Source organism: Oculina patagonica, chromosome 7 (assembly GCF_052425735.1).
Source record: "Oculina patagonica isolate OP01 chromosome 7, crgOcupat, whole genome shotgun sequence".
In the NCBI taxonomy this organism is placed as follows: Eukaryota; Metazoa; Cnidaria; class Anthozoa; order Scleractinia; family Oculinidae; genus Oculina; species Oculina patagonica.
The window spans coordinates 20,030,594-20,053,446 of record NC_135764.1 but is presented as its reverse complement, the minus strand read 5'-3'; the positions used below and the strand labels follow the sequence as shown (position 1 = coordinate 20,053,446).

The 22,853-nt window shown below is 37.8% G+C and overlaps 2 protein-coding genes across 2 annotated transcripts; both read left to right on the top strand.

The window, feature by feature from the left end:
- Positions 1-1,110: 1,110 nt before the first annotated feature.
- Positions 1,111-11,405, top strand: LOC144660059 (uncharacterized). The gene is made up of 11 exons (XM_078520619.1): positions 1,111-1,278; positions 2,167-2,227; positions 2,318-2,413; positions 2,829-2,888; positions 3,595-3,776; positions 5,736-6,789; positions 7,404-7,548; positions 8,612-8,708; positions 8,956-9,029; positions 9,446-9,555; positions 10,111-11,405. The coding sequence occupies exons 1-10, from the start codon at positions 1,175-1,177 to the stop codon at positions 9,544-9,546; spliced, it is 1,974 nt and encodes a 657-aa protein (XP_078376745.1). The 5' UTR covers positions 1,111-1,174; the 3' UTR covers positions 9,547-9,555; positions 10,111-11,405.
- A 1,666-nt stretch (positions 11,406-13,071) lies between these two features.
- On the top strand, positions 13,072-22,207 carry LOC144661123 (methyltransferase-like protein 27). Its single transcript, XM_078521839.1, has 4 exons — positions 13,072-13,163; positions 18,529-18,648; positions 19,030-19,405; positions 20,745-22,207. Exons 1-4 carry the CDS (start codon positions 13,155-13,157, stop codon positions 20,912-20,914), a joined length of 675 nt encoding a protein of 224 aa, XP_078377965.1. The 5' UTR covers positions 13,072-13,154; the 3' UTR covers positions 20,915-22,207.
- Positions 22,208-22,853: the final 646 nt, after the last annotated feature.

Below are 22,853 nucleotides of genomic sequence, written 5' to 3'. Positions count from 1 at the left end.
AGCTCAGTTGGTTATAGCGCCCAATCGGTATCTGGCGGACCATGGGTTCGATTCCCGTCGGGGACTCAGAATTTTTCTTTGTCCCATACTCGTGTCATTGTTGAAAAATTAATCTTCATTATTTATCACCGAGGTTATAATTTACCATCTTTATTATTTACTGCAAGATTGATGATTTCGACATTGCTGATCCTAGCAGTATGCAGGACGCGTGTCACATATCAACCTAGTAAATGGCCCAGCTCACCACGAGTCTCTCGTAGCTCAGTTGGTTATAGCGCCCAATCGGTATCTGGCGGACCATGGGTTCGATTCCCGTCGGGGACTCAGAATTTTTCTTTGTCTCATGCTCGCGTCATTGTTGAAAAATTAATCTTCATTATTTATCACCGAGGTTATAATTTACCATCTTTATTATTTACTGCAAGCTTGATGATTTCGACATTGTTGATCCTAGCAGTATGCAGGACGCGTGTCACATATCAACCTAGTAAATGACCTAGCTCACCACGAGTCTCCCGTAGCTCAGTTAGTTAGAGCGCCCAACCGGTATCTGGGAGGCCATGGGTTCGATTCCCGTCGGGGACTCAGAATTTTTCTGTGTCCCATGCTCGCGTCATTGTTAAAAAATTAATCTTCTTTATTTATCATCGAGCTTAAAAAAATTTACCATTTTTATTATTTACTACGCACTTGGTGATTTCGACATTGCTCATCCTAGCAGTATGCAGGACGCGTGTCACATATCAACCTAGTAAATGGCCCAGCTCACAACGAGTCTCTCGTAGCTCAGTTGGTTAGAGCGCCCAACCGGTATCTGGGAGGCCATGGGTTCGATTCCCGTCGGGGACTCAGAATTTTCCTTTGTCCCATGCTTGTGTCATTGTTGAAAAATTAATATTCATTATTTATCACAGAGCTTAAAATTACCATCTTTATTATTTATAATAAGTTCTTTTAAATCCCAGTATTTGTTGTATGGAATTTAAGAAAAGGCCCGCGGCTCGCTATGAGATGCGAGCGCAACAGATGATCAGAATCCAGGCAACAAGTTTGAGTGACAGCTTGAGCGCGCGCAGTCGGATTCGAAGCAATCATCATGGTAACGTGACATCACAATGAAGGAAAAAAATAACTCAGAGTTTTTCTGAAAGTTTTCGTTTTGCGCTGAGTCATGGCTATGATCAGAAATTTCCGCCGGAAAAAAGCCAAGGTCGACGAATTTCAAATAACGACATCTGTGTCGGCGCTCACAATCGAATGTGTGAATGAGATGTGGTAAGTTTCAAGCAGGGTGGGAGAAGGTTGGTTTCAAGATACGATCAATGAAAAATGAATTTAACTTTTTTGCGTGTTCCAAATCCCGCAACGAAAGAAACATTTTAAGAGAAGTATTCGGTTCTTTCACCAAACTAAAAGGGCGAAACAACAAAAATAGCAGCTTTGTCAGGATCGATTAAGGCGGGAATTAACCTAAAGTTCTTTTTTTGCCGCTTTACATGGGTTTTTGAATATATCTCGTTCACTTCTTAAGCAATACAAAAACCCTATGCTCGTCCAATAAATCTATGTTTAGGGGTGTTGGGTAAATCTTTGGGTGATTTTTGGGATTTTTTGGGAGTAGATCATTTTTCTTAAAGGACTAGTGAAATTTAGAGAAATAAGAAATATCGGAGATTTAATGTTATTTTAAAAATAGAATTTGAAGTTTAAAATTAGTAGACGGACACCAGTTAGTCCCCCTGACAACCTGGAGTGCTCTTGCGTGGGGGTCAACTGTCTGTTGGTGTTCCAAAAATATTATTTTCCTTTTATTCCTTAAAGCTATGCGACCGTTCTGAGATCTCCCCAGATGCTTAGAATAATTGAAATCAATAACAAGTGCACGGTAACAGTAGAAAAGGCGAAAGTTCGCCGTCACTCTTATTTTTGTTATCATTTTTTCCTCTCTTTTTTCATGTTTTTTTTGTTTATCCGCCAAACAAAAAACATTGCTGGGAGGGGTCGGAGGATCTCTTTTTTACCACTCGTTACCAGGCCTAGCAAATGTCAAAATACAAAATGGCGAATCTAGTTTAGATATATTCCAAAATGAGAACCGTTTCAAGTTTATCCTCTGTTATATAAGCTTAAACCTTTTTTCTAACACTATCGTTTGCTCACTAGGTATCCAAACAGCCTTTCAATCGTTTGGGATAAATCAAACCCCAAACATTCTAGTACAAAGGTAAGCTCGCTTTGTTTTGTCCTAAAAAAATCTCTCGAAATCTCGTACGTAAGCTTAAGCTTATATAAAAACGTACACTTCCTTTTTCAGCCGGTTCCCTGGCAGCCAGGATTTAAGAATCCTAACAGGGGTATACATGTCTGGCCAGAACCAGATCCATTGCAAGTAAAATTAACTCTACTCAAGGTAATTAGATCAAGAAGAAAATAACTTTAAAGCTTTCTTCAATATGGTAAACGTAATGTATATAATTTGACTTGAGTTGAGTTTATTGGCTCGTAAACAGCTCTGCTGCAAGTCTTTTACCAGGACTTGCTAGAAATTTAATGGCCTGAATGACAATTCTGGTTTATGCTCGAGTCTTTTACTCTTTGCCAGTTTGAGTTTCACACCTTTCTCAGTTGTTGTCCAGTTTCAGAATTGTGTAGTGGAATGGAAAATTAAACGAATAAGCAGAAGTACTTCTGAATAAGTCAATTGTTATAAAGGGGTTTGACATGCAGAACCCACGAAAGATTATGGCTGCTATTATAAACAATTATTAAATAAAGAAAACTTCCACATATATTACTTAGAATTGGACATATTTTTGTATTTTTAGAATTCTAAAAACGAGTTACTGTGTTATCAAGAAAGGCCATGGAAGATACTAGTACAGAATGTAAGTTGTCTTTTTAGTTTTTACTTTTGGGGCAATATCGTTTTTCCTTTGAGACCTTTTATCTCCCGCACCACTAGATAATACTGCGTCATATGGATTGTTACCACTGGCTGATAGTATAGTCAACTGGTATGCAAGACAAAAAATACTCTCAGATTTTCACTCACTCACTCACTGTCTCACTTCTCACTCAAGTGGGCCGCAAGTAGGCCAGTCTTTCACCATGGCATGAATGATGCTCTCAGATTGTTAGTAGAATATTAAAACCTCTACTTTCTTCCAATGAAATGAAGCCATGAAATCCCTTCATTTATATAGGTTTTAAGCCCACAATCCTTTCTCCTAACTGAAGTCGGGGTTTCAGGGATCAAAGAAACATTGGCATAATATAGCTGGGAACAAGGGAACAAAATGAAGATAAAGCTAGAAAAACTAGAACGAAAGCAATTTTAAGATATTTTAGGGGACAGTGATCACAGAAATTGACAAAATACCGGTACTTTAGGGAACAAAGGAACACAAGAATAATTGTATTGTAAACAAGGGAACATGGACCACCCCCACCAATCCCCCACCGGGAGGTCCTCAAACTTTATTTAACTGATTATTGTGCCAGAACTTTAACCCACTTCTTGTTAAATTGTTAATTAATCTGTCAGATATTGTTCAACTTGATAGAGATTTCTCTGTTTCAAATCCCCTGCAGGTTTCTGCTAGTGGTCGCCGCAAGGTGATTTTAGCTGGTAATATCGATATTGCAGATTATATAACTGAAGAACCAAGAAGTTGTGATGTAACTGTTACTTTGAAACCGATGACAAAAAACGTTGTGTCCGGTTCATTAGAGTTCACTCTGTCATCCGTTATTCTAGAAGATGGACTTCCTCGGTGAGATATTTAAATTACATGGTTGAGTAATTAAAATCACACATGAGATTTAGCTTTAAATTATAAATTAAACAAGTTTATACTGTGCATTTATGAATATCTTTGGGGCCAATAATTTTTTTTCTACCCTGAGGAAGGGGGATGGGTAAAAAAGGGGTTTTAGAAATTTTAGTCTGTCTTAAAGTAGCTATGTTGCAATATTTTAGATTCATTTCTATTGATTTACAAATTTACATTTGTAGCCTTCAAAACATCAACAATGATTAATTTTACATAAAAGCTTGAGGAAAATAAAAACAACATGATTTGTTATTTATGCATGCAGTCAGTTAGTCCGTCCGTCCGTCCGCCATCCGTCAGTCAGTCAGTCATTCAGTTAGTCAGTTGGTCAGCCAGTGAGTCAGTCGGTCGGTCAGTCAGTCAGTCCGTCAGTTAGTCAGTCAGTCGGTTAATCAGTCAGTAAGTCAGTAAGTCAGTCAGTCAGTCAGTCAGTCGACAGTTAGTCAGTCAGTCGGTCAGTCAGTCAGTTAGTCAGTCAGTCAGTCAGTCCATCAGTTAGTCAGTCAGTCAGTAAGTCAGGCAGTCAGCCCATCAGTTAGTCGGTCAGTCGGCCAGTCAGTCAGTCAGTCAGTTAGTCAGTTAGTCAGTTAGTCAGTGAGTCAGTCAGTCAGTTAGTCAGTTGGTCAGTCAGTCAGTCAGTCGGTCAGTCAGTCAGTTAGTCAGTTAGTCAGTCAGTCAGTTAGTCAGTCAGTCAGTTAGTCAGTCAGTCAGTCGTCCATCAGTTAGTCAGTCAGTCAGTTAGTCAGGCAGTCAGCTCATCAGTTAGTCAGTCAGTCGGCCAGTCAGTGAGTCAGTCAGTCAGTCAGTCAGTGTGTCAGTCAGTCAGACAGTCAGTCAGTCCGTCAGTCATAGGTTAAGAAAAAATTATTTCCAAAATTGGTCAAAGGTCCGAAAAAACATACTAAATCAGTTAGTTTATTAAATGATGATGAAGCATTAGGAATTCCCTTCGATAATGACACATCAGCCCAACAACTTTCAACGAATTCTTGCTCTAAAATTAAACATAGGTTAAGAAAAAATTATTTCCAAAATTGGTCGAAGGTCCGAAATTGCGCGTCAGTTAGCTCTAGAGAAAAATTCACTCACAAAGAAGTTAAAAAGGATTACCAATTAGAAGAGTATCTTACTACAGTTAAAAATCCAGCACATCGAATAAGTACTACTAAACTACGATTAGGGGTACATTCCCTACGCCTACAAACTGGAAAATATGAAAATGCAGGAGCATCCATACCAGTTGAAGAACGAAAGTGCTTGGTATGTAAGGAAAACCACATAGAGGACGAACAGCATTTTTTAATGTATTGCAAAGGGTATAATGATGTTAGAAAAGAGCTTCATTCCATCGTGTCACAAACTGATCCTCGCTTTGTAGATTTAACTGATCATGAAAAAATAAAGTACCTTCTTAAACTAGATAATTATGCTACCTCTAGAATCATAGCTAAATATATCTTCCTAATGTTTCAAAAAAAAAAAGAAATTTTAAATTGAAAGTTATATCAATAAATAGTTGTATAATTAATAGTTTAATTATTACCGTAAACGTTTGCATTGTATTTCAATTGTTTGTTATTAAGTAATTTGTTAGCATAGTTGCTATAACACCTTTATTGTAACTAGACCAATACCTCCCTTTGGAGTGTAAGGCACAATAAAGATTTACTATTACTATTACTATTAATAAGTCAGTCAATCAGTTAGTCAGTCAGTCAGCCAGCCACTCAGTAAGTCAGTCAATCAGTTAGTCAGTCAGTCAGTCAGTCATTCACTCACACGTCAGTGAGCCAGTCAGCTAGTCAGACTTCAGTTCACTTGTATATTAACTAATTCATTCATTCACTCATTTGAACAGGCGCTTATCATTTCTTCTCAAATCTTTTATTTTAATTACAGTCGCACCGACAAGGAGATTTTCGACGAGTTTATGAAAGATGCCATAGAATGGAGGAAGAAATCACTACATGAGGCAAAGAACAGCCTGCAAGAGGAAGGTTCAAAGAGCAGCGTGAAGAAGTCCTCTGGACACAAGGCTCCAGTGTCGGACACTTCAGCTGAAGAGAAGAGAATTGACAAATCACAATTTGGAGCAGATAACAAACTTAATGATCATCAGGAGGCTGCCTTCTGTTGCAACAACAATAAAGAGCCAATGGAGATCAAAAGAAAAGCTTCTTCTCCAACTTCTTTTGCTAAGTCGAGTTCTGATCCACCTCTGCCACGCCTGACTGGACCCTCTCCACAGAATAAAAAGACAGCAGTTGCTTCTAATGATCAGCTTAAATGTGATGTAAGGGAAGTGAAAAGAGAGAAAAATTGTTTGTCTTCAATAGTTTCACATTCCTCTAACGAGAAAACATCAAAGTATGTGATTGGCCAGGAGCCTGGTAACCAGATTAGGGATCAGTCGTCTTCAAGCCGTCGCAAACGCAATCGGCGAAGAAAGAAAGCTTCGAAGATTCCCAAATGGTTAAATCCTTTTGGTAAACAATCTAATGACGGGCAAAGTTCTTTGTCATCTGAATCTGAGTCTAATCCTTGCAAGGAAAGGCCCGAGAAACATTTTGGTTCAGGGAAATGCAAGAATCGTGACGAGGGCGATGGAAAAGAAAAGGTGGTCAACAACGGCAGCGCCATCGTGCCAAAGAATGACTCCAGTGATGTTGGGGAAGGCGGTGCTGTGGCCAATGGCGAGGAATTATCAACACGAAAGAAGGGAAATGATGTTCTTTGCAGCACACTTGTCGCTCCTGTCCTAAAGAGGGCCAAGCCTTGTGTCGCTGTAAGTGTTGGAGAATACGAGGAAAATAAGGGTGAGGAGTCGGATGGTTACCGCAGCAGCATTGACCTGGGAACTTCTCCTTCTTATGGTTCCACCCTTGACAAGGCCCGCCCTACTCCATTTGTTGAGACTTCCTTTTCTGTCAAGGAATCACCCGTCAACCAAGAGGTGGGTAATCCGAGTCATGCAGATCCTGTGGCTTTAGCCTTAAGTGAGAAGGGCTTAAAACCAAATTCCTCAGTCCGGATTTCCGGGATAAATAGTTCTTGTCGGGCAAGTAGCTGTTCATGGCTATTTTCCTGATGGGTAAGTGCCCAGGCAAACAGTCTCCCAACAAAATTACAATTTAAAAATCGAATTACCTTGTTACTTTTTTTCGCAGGGCTTAACTTTCGCGTTTTTCAAAAAATCGCGAAATTGAAGACCTGCGAAAAATATTTTTAACGATTTTTATTGTATTTTGATGTCTTTTTAAAAAATTCGTTAAAACGTATTTTTGGCCAAATCGCGAGAATTAAGTCCTGCGAAATATGCCCGTTCCATTTTCGCGAATTTAAGTTCCCGCGAAAGTAAGTAACAATAAGGTGGCAAGTCAGGCTTGTTTTGCAAAGCGACTATTTCTGGAGAGAACTGAACAAGAGAAGCACTACGTTCTTGTTTTAGTTGCTGTTGGTGTTGTCGTTTTGTTCAAAAGTATTATATTTTACTCTGTCTTTCTAACTTGTGGTGAGATTTGTATACATATTGATCCAAATCTTTTCTTTAATTTCTGCACATTTCAGGCAGTTTCAGTTGTCAGCCAGCATTTTCCAGAACTCTCTCAGTACGTAAAAGAACAGATTTATCTTCTCAAAGAAGAAATAGCGTGTTTAGAGAAAGTGAGCGTCAAACTGGAAACTGAGATGAAACTAGCGATGAAAACAAAAGGTCAGTAGGTACTTCTACCGATAATTGTCAAGCTTGTAATACTGACAGTAAAAACCCGCGAGTAAGAACCTTACATTTAAGAACCTGTTAGGCTAAAATTTGCAAATCAAACCCCATTTTTATAAGAACCTATTTAACCTAAAATTTGAAAACAGGTTCTCGTTTTTTAAAACTGATTACAAATGTTTTTTTTGGGAAAATAAGTTTGGACAAGGCTTTACTGTGCATGTATACAATGTCATGTTCTGAATGATTAGTACTTCATTGTTACACAAACACTTGTGTGGTATGCAAATTTTATACAAATAATAGGCAGAATATCACTAAAAGTTCTATTAGCCACATTCTTACTTTTTCCTCAGAAAATAAGAACCTATTAAGAAACTAAAAACCTGTTTAGGGTAACCTGGAAAACCTAGGTTCTTACTCGCGGGGTTTTTACAGTAGTGCGATAACATATCATTACAAGACATTTAAAATGTTGTAGAAGTTCTTTTATACCATGCCATAGAAAATACAGCCAATTAGAATACAGGAAAGCCGTTGTATATTCGACGGTATTCAACCCAACCTTCCCATCGTGCACTGCGATTGTATTCTCGACGAAATTTAGTAAGTGTATTTTCTATGGCATGGTATAAAATAGTTACACAACACTTTCTCGTGTTATACTATGGAATATCCCACTTGTCACTTGTATTTTCTTCGTATACACACTCGCCTAAAGGCTCGTGTGTATACCGAGAAAATGCAAGTGACTCGTGGGATATTCCATAGTATACCACTCGAAAGCGTTGCATAACTAGTATTTCCCAAGATATGAAGAAAATCACATACTTTTGGAAGCAGAATAATCGCTATAAATTCTTAACGTGTTTGATCGTTCTATTTATTGTGAGCGCGATCACCTGCCTTGTCCATTCATGGGTCGGCAATGCTATGGATACGTTTCCTTCCGGGGACCCATCCATTTGGAAGGGCGGGGGTGTTTTGGGGTGGGGGTTGAGAAGAGTAGCCACTTTGGCATGCATTAAGTCATTGTATCTGTTGATTTTGTTTTCAGATTGTGAGGAAGAACTCGGTGGTCTAACCCAAGACTGGATCAGTCTCACTAAGCACAAGGGTGAAATGATTATAAGGAAACAAGATCTTGAAATCCTGTAAGTAAAATTAATTCTCTCCTTATTTGTTGCTCTTGTTGTTGAGATTTTCACGTTATGTTTAATTCACGCTCTTTTCAACTTATTTCTTGTACACGAATATTTTCTAGTTTTTTGTTACTAGTAAATAATTAATAAAACAGATGATGATCAATTTTAATTGCTACGTAATGATTTTTAACGATGCGAGGTCGTAAATTATATTCAGCATTATAATTTGATTGTATATCTATTTATCTTTCTCTAGTGATAAGCAAAACAACTTGAATGAATGCAGCTGTGTTATTCTAAACGAGCTCAAGTATCTTTTTGAAGTTGAAGGTAAGATAAGCAAAGTTTGTAAGATGGGCGCTCTAGAAAACCCAACCAACCAACCCCCCCCCCCCCCCCCCCCCCCCTCTTTTAACCCAACGCCTAGAGCAGACTACCTTATTGTTACTTATTTTCGCGGGACTTAATTTTCGCGATTTTCAAAAAATTGCGAAATTAAAAACCGACGAAAATTTATTTTAAAGGTTTTTTATTGTACTATTTATGTTAGTTACGCATTTTTGGCCAAATCGCAAAAATTAAGACCCGCGAAATACGCCCGTTCCATTTTCGCGAAATTAAGTTCCCGCGAAAATAAGTAACAATAAAGTAGTAGAATCTGCACCAGATGCGCATTAGTCTCCGTTTTCTCTTGAAGCATTACTAGCTAGTAACGTGCTTATTAATTTTTTATCGTTTTTTTTCAGCCTGGCGTGAAACAATTAAACACATATCTCTTGAGAAAAAGCTTCTTTCCATTCTCAATTCATTTGTCAGTAAACAAAATTCAATCAACAGCCTGGATTAAAACTTAAAGGTAAGCGGCTGTAAGCGCAAACTGAGCGAAATTTTATACGGCAAAGAAGTAGTTACTTGTTCGTTACTTTTGAGGTTAGAACAGTTTTCAATTGATTGTCTTTAAATCAAAAGCAAAGTAATAACATTGGCCAATCACAAAAGACATAGACAATCCAGTGAAGCAATCAAAACGCGAAGCAAATACATGTAGCCGGCACGAAGCGCGGGAAAACGTGCGCTAGAAAGACACGATTGGTTTTGGTGTTAGTTTTGATTGGCTGAGAAAGTGGCGCAAGAATTTTAAACCAATCACTAAAGTGAAGTAATGCAAAACCAAAGCCAATGCAAATTGCTTTCGATACTCAAGTGAAACCCGTTCTAAGACCTCTAAATTAGTTTATATTTTCCTTACGGAATTCACCCTCAACCAATAAGTAGCTAGTCTTATCGATTATAAATTGGATACTAAAGAATAGTTTTTTATGATTTATTTTCGCTTCTGAAGAGTTTGAGAAAATAAATCTGGCACGCTAATTTATTTATGTCTAATCTATCCTTTCTTGTCTTGTTTCAGATCCAGTTCAACTATTACTTGCTTCCAACCTATCTGATGGAAAACAATATTCTGTTTAAATATTAATGGATATATACTTTTGTAAATAATTATAATTGTAAATATTGTAAAAAGTGAAAAATGTAATACAAAATTAAGCATATGCTTTCTTTAACTTGCAAATAATGTTCAGTGAGTCTTCTAGAATAATAATTTTATTAAAAACAATGTAAATAACTTTTCTTTATATTCTTTCAGAAAAATTCTTCAATGAAAACACTTTCTAAAATGTCTTTCTTTCAGCAGAGGGCATTCTAAATTTTGCTGAGTGCTGCTTTTATCGAAACTATGTATTAGGAAAGAGCTACTGATTAAGATACAATTATTATACTTCTCAGAAAGCAAAATGTTTTTTTTTTTTATTTCAGTCGCTTATTTCCATCCAAATTCTTTTTAAACTTGTATTTATTTGAGCTTTAATTTTCATATATTTGAGAAAATTATGAAAAGTACTTGTAATGTTCTATGAAAGCAAAAAAAAAAAAGAAATGGGATTACGTCACTCGTTCGAATGAGAGAGATGTAGTGAGATGTGACATGACGTCATACAGCACGTGTTTCAACCTGCTGGCTATGTTTTTATCCAATCAGATGTGCGGATATAGGATCATTCTTGAATGAAAGTAACGCAAGCGTTCGTGGCACTGCTATGCGTGACTGGTTACGTTAGTGTGTTGCTGTTTCAGCTTTTGAATTGTTTCTTTTTGTGTGCCTGCATGTTTGCGACTAGGTATGCAATTCTAGGCCTTTTGCAATTTCATAGCTTGCGTTTTGCTTTTTAGGAACGTTTTTAAAGCTTGCGCGTTTTAGCGGCTATAGGCTTTTGTAATTTTAGACATTTTGCAATTTTATTGCTTGCAATTTTGCGTAGCTTGCCATTTATAATTTTTAGCATACTTGTTTGCGTGCTTATACTTTTCCTTAGTTTTAATAGGCTTTTGCAATTGAAGTTTTTGTAATTTCACGGCTTGTGTTTGCATATTTGGCGATTGTAGGGCTTGCCTTTTGTAATTTTAGGATTTGCTTTTTTAGAATTGTTTGTTTTCTTTTTGCAATTTGCATAGCAGCGAGACAAACGTAGACAGTCATGCAAAGTGGTTGCATTTGAACGCATGCGTCACTTTTGTTCACGTGTGGATCAATATCAGCGTTGATGATTGGACGAATTCAATGTCAGACAGGTTGGAACGCAGCCAGGATGACGTCATTGTTCATCGTGCAACACGATCTCACAGGACATGTGACGTAATTCTACCTTTTATAAAAGTAATTCAACCTTTTTTCGTGTTTTATAATTTTGAAGTGAGTTTTCAATCATTTTTTCTATAACGTGTAACAGCTCTATTTCTAGTTCCTACTGTTGCATTAACGGGACTGCCATTATTACACTACACAGTTTTTTTTAAAAAAAAAAATACTGTAAAAGAGAAAATAGCTTTGTTTCCTACAACAGAAATTTTAAATAAAACTTTTTTATTACATTGTATGTGATGTTGGTCTTTTACATTTGGCTTTAATATGTCAGATGAAACTGAAGATAGAGCAAATTTTATAAGACTGGTCCAAAATTAAAGAATTTCACAAAAATTAATTTGGGTTCTAAAGGGTTAAGTAACGGTTCTGACGTAACAGATGCGATTAGAAATGAAAATGATAATTCAGCGGTTCTGTTAGGGGGAAATTCAGCGCTTGTTTCGGTTTTGAGGCCTTGAAACGGCAAATTGCGCTTTATCGTTTCAAATGCCTTTTTCTGTTAAAAGAGATAAATACGTTAACATGAATACCCTGTCGTGGTTCCTTGTAACCTATTAGAGAGATTAAGCAATGACGTTTATTTTTCCCGCGAAGGGCAAAAATTCAACTTCTGCCGTCTGCCGTTTGGCGTTTGTACACGGAAATGAGTAGTTTTGTGTTTGTTGTGAATGTTGGATTTTTTCCCTATTTTGATGAGTGATTAATCTTAGAATTCGATAGGAAGGTAACGAAATGAAAGGCAAGGGCACGTTTGCCGTTTGCCGTATAACGTCATGCTTAACCTCTCTAATAAAACTTCGCCTACCTTATGATATGTCGGGCTAGTAAAGGAAAACTTGTTCTCTTCATGAGAATCGAAAATTTTACCAAAATAAGCTTGATTCTGTAAAACTGCAAGCAATATCCATTTTTCCAGCTTAATTCAAGAGTCTCGTGATTTGACCTATTCCCGCATCGTAGAAACATAATACACACATAGCGTATGCGGACAAAACAGATCTGGCAATGCTGTTGATTTTCAATTGTTTTCATGATAAGCGAAAAACGGCAATGCTTGCACTGATTTCTACAATATTACAGCATATTTCATCTGTTTAGAGACTACCTGCAATTTCAACTTTCTCGGAGAATTTATCCCCTCGCCCTCACCACCTATCCCTCACCCCTAACCCCTCACCCCTAGAATAGACCTGCCGTAGAAGATCGTACAAGGGGGGGGGGGGGGGGGGGGGGGGGGCACGATTCACGGGCGAAAAAATAACGAATCACGGATATTGAAATTTCATTTTCCCGAATCACGAAAATAGGTACTCTTTTATCCTGTTCGTACGCTACAAAGAGTGTTTGAAGAAATCTAAAATTGATTAAAAAATTGTGAACATAAGAAAGAAACGTACTCTTTTCTCCTGTTCTTAACGAAGAATCAGTAAGCGAAGGTCAGCAAGGGAAGCTCTCGGCTACTTGGTAGTTTCCGATGCCTTACAAGACGTTACGATAATTATACGGAGGTCACATTTGAAACCATTTGAGGTCTTGCGTCTCAAAATCACGCAGAATAAAGTGGTGAAATCACGAATATCGGTTATTAATTCAAGCTCTTCACGTGTCACGGAAAACCTTCCGTCACGGGTCACGAAGAATAAATTTATTCACGTTTCACGGAAAAAAAAATAAGCTAATCACACGTCACGAGAATACCCCTGTACGACTCTCTCACTTCTAATGGTAGTTCACGTTGCTAAAAATACACCATGGAGCTGGTAAGTTTAATAAGCAATTCAAGCTAGCCTTTGACATCGAAATTATTAATGTGGCCAAGAAATTAACTACGACTGACTCGTTTAGAGTAAAAGCTGATTAATAATTGAAAGCGATTAATCGCTGTGGCTATATGCCCGGCAGTCAGAAATTTTCACAGGATATCCACTGAAAGGTTCTTTCAAACTTCTTGAGAGTATCAGATGTTTGTTAAGAATTGTCAAGTGATTTAAAAAATTATGTTGGTTTTCTAGTTGACGAAATATCCGAACTTGGGGTCAGTTATACCATAAATTTGCTATGTTCTCGACAGCCCATGGAAACCCTCACATGGTCGTCTGTCACGCGATCGTCCGAACGAATAGGACTGGGAAGTAACTAGAGACGTGAACAGAGATCCAGGGAGCTTTTCATTCGGCGAAAATTCTGGTTTGAATTTCCACAAATATTCAGTGTCGAATGGAACAGCATTTTTCGCTTCACTGCACCAGAATGCAAAACGAAATTTCCATATCAGATAAAATTTCCATATTACCGTATTTTCTCGACTAAACGCCGGGCCCCGAATAAACGCCGGGGTCTCCAAGCTGTATTTGTACGAAAGCCGAGGAGGGACATCAGATTTCAGACTTCAAACTTCAGACTTCAGACTTCAGACTTCAGACTTCAGACTTCAGACTTCAGACTTCAGACTTCGGACTTCGGACTTCGGACTTCAGACTTCCGCCTTTAAAATTCAGTGACTTCCGCCTTCGCTTGATTTACGCTGACCTCCGAGTTGTTGAGTTGTTAGATCAGGCAGATCCACTATTTAAAGTAAGATCCGCTATCTTTAAAGTCAGATCCGGTTGTAAGTAATCGGTGTAATGGCGGAACGCGGAACGGAGTAACGGCAGAACGAGAATCGGCGTAACGAGATTTTTTTAAAATAACTTAATTAATTTATTGCTATGAACAAAATTAAATTAATTAATTCTCACTTACCTGGAACCATTTGAAGTCTGAAATGTGATGTCCCTCCTCGGCTTTCGTAGTATTTGAATATAAACCCCTTAAACATTTATTCAAAGTTTAATATGCTTTGGAAATAATGTCTACATATATGGCTGTCAAAAATAATGAATAAACTGCTGGAATGAAATAAACGCCGGCTCTATCGGGCCAAGTTTGAAATAAACGCCGGGGGCGTTTAATCGAGAAAATACGGTAAATGTTCTGTGGCAGGTATGCTGCAAAATTAACTCCATAATTTCGAAAATAAGAAAGCATTTCGAACACTGATGCACCGTCATGACCGACATCGTGGCCACAATAACAGAGACCTTTCAAAAGGCGCACCAGGGTCAATAGGCCATTTCCGAGTTACCCTTTGCCTCTGTTTCTGTTACGTGCGAAACCATTCAAATGAAAATGAGTTTGATTTGCATGAAAATGGACCTGCAGGTGAAACTCATTTTCATATGAATGGTTTCGCACGTAGACTCGTTTTGAAACAGAGGTAAAGGGTAACTCGGAAATGGCCTATTCAATAAAACTTTTACACTTGTAATTTACACATTGGACCGTTGTTTTTACGTCGTCACAAGCCGGAGTTACAAGCGTCCGACTAGATATTACAGGTGCAGCGCTACACCTGTAAAATTTGAAATTAAGCCAATTCAATCAAAACCTTTTACAGGAGTCCAACTTGTTTTTTTCCCACTCCCCGCTTGTAAACTACAAGAGCAAATTACAAGTCGTAAGACACTTGTAAGAGGTCTTGTAAGCTTCGAAGGTAACTTGATACTGCCTTCAGTAGTAAAAGAGAAAACATGTTGTCTTCGAGCGAAGAAGAAATAGAAGAACTGCTACGAAACAGAATTAGACTACAACCGCGAAATTTTGAATCCTTGGAAAAAGCATTATTTTATCAGGGTGGAAATCTGCCGGTATCACTGAAACTGTGAAGAACGTTCGAAGCAATTAGATTTCCTTCGCCTACGTTTGGGGAAAGTACAGTAAACACCCGCATATAAGAACAAATGGATTAAGAACACCAGGCTGAAATTTGGCCAATAAAGCTCCATTTTTATAAGAACAAGATCAGCCAGAAAAATTCAGCATGTTCTTATAAAATGGAAAAGGTGTCATAATTACATAAAAAAACAAGTGATTTTATATGGCAGTCATGACGCTATCAGCTGTCAAGTGGTCGTATTTTTGTATTGAGTACAGTACTGATGTTTCAACAATGATTATATAATAACCTGAATTCTACGCGCATTTTGATTGGTTCTTACTTATGATCTATCAGAGTACAGACACATGGATGACGTCACGCGGTGGTGTGACTCGCGCGCGTGATCAGAGTTCATAGTCCAAATCAGAGTTGTCGGCAAAGTTTTTCAAACTTGCGAGGCCACAACAAAGCAAAAAAGTTCAGCTTAATTACAAATCTTCAGTGAGAAACAATACGCCAAGCATCGTTCACCTTTCGAAGCATTTAACTGGGCGAAACAAGCTTGAAGAAGACAGTGAATTATTCGAGAAATTATCATTTTGATTGGAAGTTTTACCGGTGTTGTACAGTTGGACGACGCCACGGAAAACAAACGAATTGCGGTAGAACGCTTCGGTTAATGCTTACAGATTTGAACAACTTTCCAAATCGGAATAAAGGTTAGTTTTTTCATTGACTTTCAATTGACCATTTTTCTGTTTATTCAATCGGATTAACAATGCTTCGTGTTAACGAAAACTTAATAGTGAAATCAAAACAGCTTAGCTCATCGGTACGGCAGCATTGCTCACACAGAAGTGTGCTGAAGTCTTGTGTTATTATATAAAACAAATAGATTTCATTTTGCCGTGCGTCTGTTCAGTAATAGATCACAGAAGACGTCAAAATGTGGTATGAACATCAGTGACCCACTCGGCTAGCGCTTCGTGGGCCACTTCTCTGTTCATACCACATTTTGACGTCATCTGTGATCTATTACTGAACAGACGCACGGCAAAATGAAATCTATTTGTTAATTTGATAGTGATCATTAAAATCAAAGAATATTTATTAATTTATGCTAATTTTACATCTAGGGACATTTTTGGGTAGCATTACTAATATAGAAATTAAAGAACATTTTTTAAGAACACTTTGAGGCTGATTTGTCACTAAGCACCCATTAAATAAGAACCCGATCAGCCTGACCTCCGAAATCGTGTATTCTTATATGCGGGTGTTTACTGTCCATACCACGAACATTTCAGCTGCCCAACTCGCTAAATTCTCGGTCGAAGGAATTAACTTTGACTGAGTGTAAAATGGCTGTTTTCCCAACATTTCCAGAAAAAAGGACAACTTTGCAAGGTAGACCCAAATTTTCGAAACATTTTTCCCGGAAATTTCAGTTCCAGTCGATTTTGCTCCTGGAATTTCCGGATTTTCGTTTGAATGGTTCACATTTCGAAAATTCAACACTTGCCGGATTTTCTGGAAATTTTCCCAGGACATTTCTGTACCATTCGCTCCTGTTCTGAAATTTCCGGAATTTTTGGTCGAATATTGGAAAGCGCCCCAAGTTTAGCACAACAAGGACAACAAGAAATCGCCGCGAAGAACTTAAAGCAAAATACTCCTGGAAGGTTAGAAAGGACTAATACACAATATAAACGAAAGAGACAAATCATATTTGACAAGTTCTATTAGATTCAGTAAACATAGATGTGATGCTACAAGATAACGCAACTTTTGTTGAAAAATCATTCAATACAGAAGTTGTCAGCTACTTTTATAGTATACGTTGATTTTTTGACAAATTTTCTGAAATTATTTAGAACCCCTTAGGAAACGTCTGCGCTTCTGCATGCATTGCATGCCGTTTATTTTTAAATGTCAAGAACCTGCCATGTTGAGGCTATGACATAACACTTTTTACATATATAGTACTGGCCCTGAAGAAGACTAGCTCTGCTAGTTGAAATGTTGGCCAATAAATCTTGCCCTCCTGCCGTTGTACCAGCCTTGCAATCAATCTGGTTTTATTAGCACCTTGAGTGACGTCTGGTACGAGCATTTCTTGAACAAGAGATTAGGGCTTTCCACAAGTTGCTCGAGATTTCCCAAAAAGTTGCCCGTAATTTCTCAAAAAGTTGCTCCAAAAATCTAAAAAAGTTGCTTCTGATAATAAAAGTTGCTCGAAAGTTGCTCCAAAAAATCCAAAACGCTGCTTCTAATCAAGATAATTTCTCTAAATATATGCTAATTTCCCTTTGAGGGTAAGATTTCTAAGCAGTTTTATGCAATTTTACAGCAAAAGAAGTATCTTAATAACATATTAAGGGGAACATTTGTTAAATAACAAGGATTTCTTTAACTGAGAAAAATCGTGAAGATATCGATGACGTCATGTTTGCTGACGAGTTTTGTAATGTTTTAATCCAGAAAGAGCAGAAAGTTGAAACGTCTTCAGATGTTCCTCGGAAGTCTTCGGCAAACTTTGTAAATCTTCGGAAACGTTCGTATTGCCTTTGAACAACACTCGGATAACCTTCGGAGATCTTCGGTCTGGAAATTGCCCAAAATGCAACAAGTTGCTCGAGAGGAAAAAAGTTGCTCGAAGGGGAAAAAGTTGCTCGAATCCTGAAAAGTTGCCAAAAAGTTGCCGAGCAACTTGTGGAAAGCCCTACAAGAGATCCGGCATCAGACAAGCCAAGCAGTTTTTTTCTTCATTGCGTGGTCCCCTGCATCCAAAGTGTTTTTATATCACTGCATTTTGTTGGGTTTACTTTGTAAAAGACTTAGAAAACATCTGCTTCATGTGTACATGCACTGATCTGATAAGCGCACACTTAAAAAGGATGTTTTGGAAAATGAACAGTGTTAGTACCCCGCGGGGGGGAGGTACTCTCTATAACAGCCTATACGGGGATACTCCGTCCAACAGGGGTACCTTTTTCAGGCTTCAGGTATATAAAAGGGTAGGGATTTCACAAGTTTAAGCATATGAAGGGTATGGAAATCTGTCAGTTTAGGTATTTAAAAGGGTCTTTAATAAATATTTCGAACAGATGCAACTTATGGCTGTGTCATTTTAATTTATTAAGCGCTACATGAAAATGACAAGAAAACTTCCTGTTTCTTAAAGTCTGTGTCATGTCATGTAGGTGGGTACCTTTTTTAAAAATAGGAATACGAAAGGGGTACCTTTTCTGTCAAAATGGTATTTAAAAGGGTATCGGGGTTGGACCTCAGGGCGGACCCTCCCAGTATAAAACTTTTTTGAGTACCCCCCCCCCCCTTCCCCCCGGGTGCTAGTAGATAAGCCTTGCCAATAAATGTACAAAGGTCATCATGCATGCTAATAATATTCATGAATTTCGCAATTTTAGGATGAGAAGCAGCATAATTTGAAGCACTTCCTAGATAAACTATGGTTTTCGGCAAGTGATCAATTGACAACTGATGATGTCAAGCGCGAATATGATGAATGGTCAGCAACATATGATCAGGTACCTAGGTAGTTTATTTAATAATTAGCCTACAACCCCAGTCAAAAACTGCTGGAAAGGTTAAAAATGAACGCCTTAAGCGATTGCAACAACTTTTAAATAGATCTATCATATCTCTATAGGTATATGCACAGAGTGTTTATGGACCTCCCTCTCCCCTATATCAATGTTGAAGTATTACTGTCTGAACATTATGATAGACAATATGGTGTGATATAAGTCTCTTGGTATACTTTAACATTGAGTAAGAGGGAAGGGGTAGAGAGAAATAAGAAACCTTCCCAACATTTTTGACGGGGGTTTTAGCTGTAAACACACTCAAGTCCTCTTATTGCACCCATTAATTGGGTTGTCACTGAAGCGTTTCTTTTGTACTTTCAGTACATACAAGAACCCAATATCCAACTAACAAAGCCATTTGCTCAATGTTTCCATGCTGAGGTGACCAAGTTGTCTCGAGACATTGATAAAGACAACTTCAAAATCCTTGATGTTGCCGCTGGGACTGGGTTATTTGGCATAGAGTTAAACAAGAATGGATATCGAAATATTGATGCCCTAGACATGTCACAGGAAATGTTGAACCATGCAAGAGTAAAAAACATCTACAGAAAGTTTATCTGCATCACCATGACTGATCAGCGGATACCGACCATCGAGACAGGAGAGTATGATGCTGTGATGTGCTGTGCTTCAATGGGTGCTGGGCATGTTGGACCCAGTGCTTTCGAGGAGATGATTAGAGTCACAAAACCTGGTTAGAAAAAATTTTTTTGGGGGGTGCAATCCATAAGAAATCAAGGTATTCTATAACAATAGTGTCGAGAAAGCAGTTTTGTTGATTAATGGGTTATGCTGTAACAATTTATAGACTGTTCGCTCCCAGTTTCTATCAACTGTGTTTATACATCTAGTTGGCTCGAGTTTTGCCCTTCCGACTATAGAAACCTTGCAGCCCGGCCTTGCAGTCTAATTGTTAATTAGCTGAACCATTAGACAATTCACAGCATCCATTACAGTTCTTTCTCAATCAGTTAATGCCTCAAGTCTTCCATTAGAACAAATTGCATAACGATTCAAATACTTTCATGGTCCATTATTGCCCGAATTTCAGCCGTCTTTTCTGGCAGCTTACTCCCAAGAAAGACGTCATCTTTTGCGAAGAAGCGACATTGGAGCGAAACAACTTCAGCGTGAAGAAGTGCCTGTGATCAGCCATCAGGCTTCTCTGGTTCCTAGCATTTAAACCCCGGAGGGGGGGACTCCCATATGAGAGTGACGGGGATGCTCGTCGTCTCGCTAAGGGGTATAAATTTCGGACTTTGGGTCTCGCTAAGGGTGTTCTGGGGAAAATGCAAGAAAATGGCAATATTTTTAGCCATCAGGGTCTCGTTCAGGGTTGCACACGAAGAAATATAAAAATATAAGTTCTTTTCCCAGAATTTTGGTATTTTTTAGGGGTCTAAAATAGCTAGAGCCACGCCCAGATTGGTCTCTTTTAGGGGTTCTTTTCAAAATTTCCGACGAGCATCCCCGTCCCTTTAATATGGGAGTCCCCCCCCCCCCCCGGGATTTAAACAGACACTTGATGATTCTGAAATGATTTTGGTACATTTTTTAAACAAATGTGAATATAACATTACTGTACCACATCTATCAGCAAGCATGCTGCAGTTGTTCAAAGAAGTGGAGGGTTCGGGGGGTGCATAAAAGCCACAATAAAAAATTATAGAAATCAGAATATGAAGCAACATGGAGTCCATGGCTGTCATGACAAATTTCAGACTCTCCTTTTCTTTGGCTTGTCGCACACTTCTTCTTTAGAGCAATGTGTGGCGATTCAAATGATAGCTGCAAGGGAGACCATTTAAAAGCTTGCACATTTTTGGATTGGGTGACTGATGAAGTCAGAAACTGAATTAAAGATTACTTTTTAAAACAAAAAATGGTTAATCCGATATAAAGTCTTTGGTGTATTAAAACGAGACTAATCAAAAGATTTCCTAGATTAGATTTCAATAGAAGCAAAAGTAACCCATCTGATGTGAGGAATGAAATGTAAATTAATTAATTAATCAATCAATGTTTTGTTTTAGGTGGTGTAATGTGCTTCAGCATTCTATTCATGGAGTATCCAAACTACAAAGCCAAACTATTAGAGTTAGAAGAAGCAAGTAAATGGAAGCTTGCCCATCAGGAAAAGGTTTCTTACAAAATGAACGAACATTCTGAAGAGATTTACTTGCTCATCTATGAACGAACCTAAAGCTGATGCTTAGTGAATTTGCTCTAAAACTATGAAGCTTGCTGAAAGGGAACCAAGTATTTCTCTTTCAAGTTGTATTGCAAGAAAGACACTTCTACAGAAAACACACTTAAGCTACTGTAGGACAGCCACCAACTGTCTGTCTGAGAGGAAGATGGAGTAACCAACCACAGGAAATTCACAACACTCAAACAGATTCTTGGACATTTCATTTCACCAAGTTTACCATAGACTGCAAAACAGCTAGCCCGCTTTTACCTCCTATTAATCGAGTTTTAGCTCCGTACTGTAAGATACTGACCATAAGTTTTCCCTCATCTATTTATGTCCCAAATGCGAAAAGCACAGGCCATAAATATCTACAAGGGAAAATGAGGATCAAAATCCAACAGTGCAGACTAGCAGCCAGCGTTCTGAAAGGATCTTCAACAAGAATGAAATCAAGACTGTTTTGGAGTGTTTGTAACATCACAAGGCTAGATGACTAATGGCAAAATTACACTTGAGATGTATGCTCAGTTTTGTATTAGTATTTTTAACCAAGGAGCATTTCAGAAGTGACTGAACCAGTTAAGGGAAGGATAGACCATGTCTGTCTAAAGAAAGTTAAATTGCAGGGTTGCAAAATCAAGTCAGTTAAAAAGAGTTGACTGCACCTCAATAACAACTTTTTTATCCACCTCTGTGCTTTGTGGATGCACATAACGCATAAAAGGAATACAATATATATTTGTACCCCACAAGACCATGCAGTTTAAGGTTCCATATTCTTATTAGGTGTATTGTAAGTATTATCTAATATTGTTGTAGTATATAGCCTGTAGTATCTTGTAAGTAGTGTGATATTGTAAGTGTTTTCTTTTTGTTCGTTTTGTTTCTTAAATGAATAAATGCAGCTTTGTGGGAAAAGAAAACGTTAGATAATAAATCTTTAATTGGATAGTTTAGTGTGTAGTGTCACTGTACATTTAAACTCATCATTTCTGTTTTGACTCTATCAGGTGCCCTATGGGCTTGCCAATTACTGCATGACTCGAAAAAATATACAGTGACACTACACCTTAAAATCTCTTACAGGATAAATATTAATTTGTATAAAACACTGTAAACTGAACAAGAGTGCTTAGCGCCTCTGAAATTCATATTCAATTAATTTAAAGTAAAATTGAAACACTGTAGCAAATTTGATATTCAACTATAGAATAAAGTATTTTTTGCGAGGGAAAGGCCTCTCTTCTATTTGTGTTCATTTTTGTTTCTAAAGAGCTTTTACTCAACATCCAACAGCATCATTGAGACTACCATTTTTGTATCTTATTTAATATATATATTTTTAAAATCATTAATTAAAAACAATAATTATAAATAATAAAATAACTCTGCTACAATATTGAGAAAATAAAAATCTAGTTTTGTCAAAATATTATTTTATAGTCTTGAGAACAGTTAAGACAATTCGGTTGTATCTCATCCGTGTCCAATATACACAAATGGGTATAATTTCTTAAAGTGGTTTCACGATCTGTAAAAATGCAGGCTGGAGTCAATTTGTCAAAATTCCCTCAATTCATATAACAGGCCATTCTGACATATGTGTAGTTAGTAGAAACTCAGCTGTGTTCTATTGGAAATCCGCGAATCTGATTGGTTCTCCCACTGTTTTCTATTTTAACAATAGAGTGTTTCTGTCGAGGAACTATCGGCTGATAGTTGCCCCGCGGAAATTTGATGTTCTTAAAACAAATATTAGCCCGAGAAGCGAAGCTTCGAGGGCTTATATGCTAGTTTTAAGAACATCAAATTTCCAAGGGGCAACTATCAGACCGATAGTTCCGAGACAGAAAAACTCTATTGTTTTTATTGTTCGCCACTAAATTTTCTTCCGCGCGCTCATACAAAAACAAGCATCGTGAATTATTTTTACTTTTCAGGATAAAAA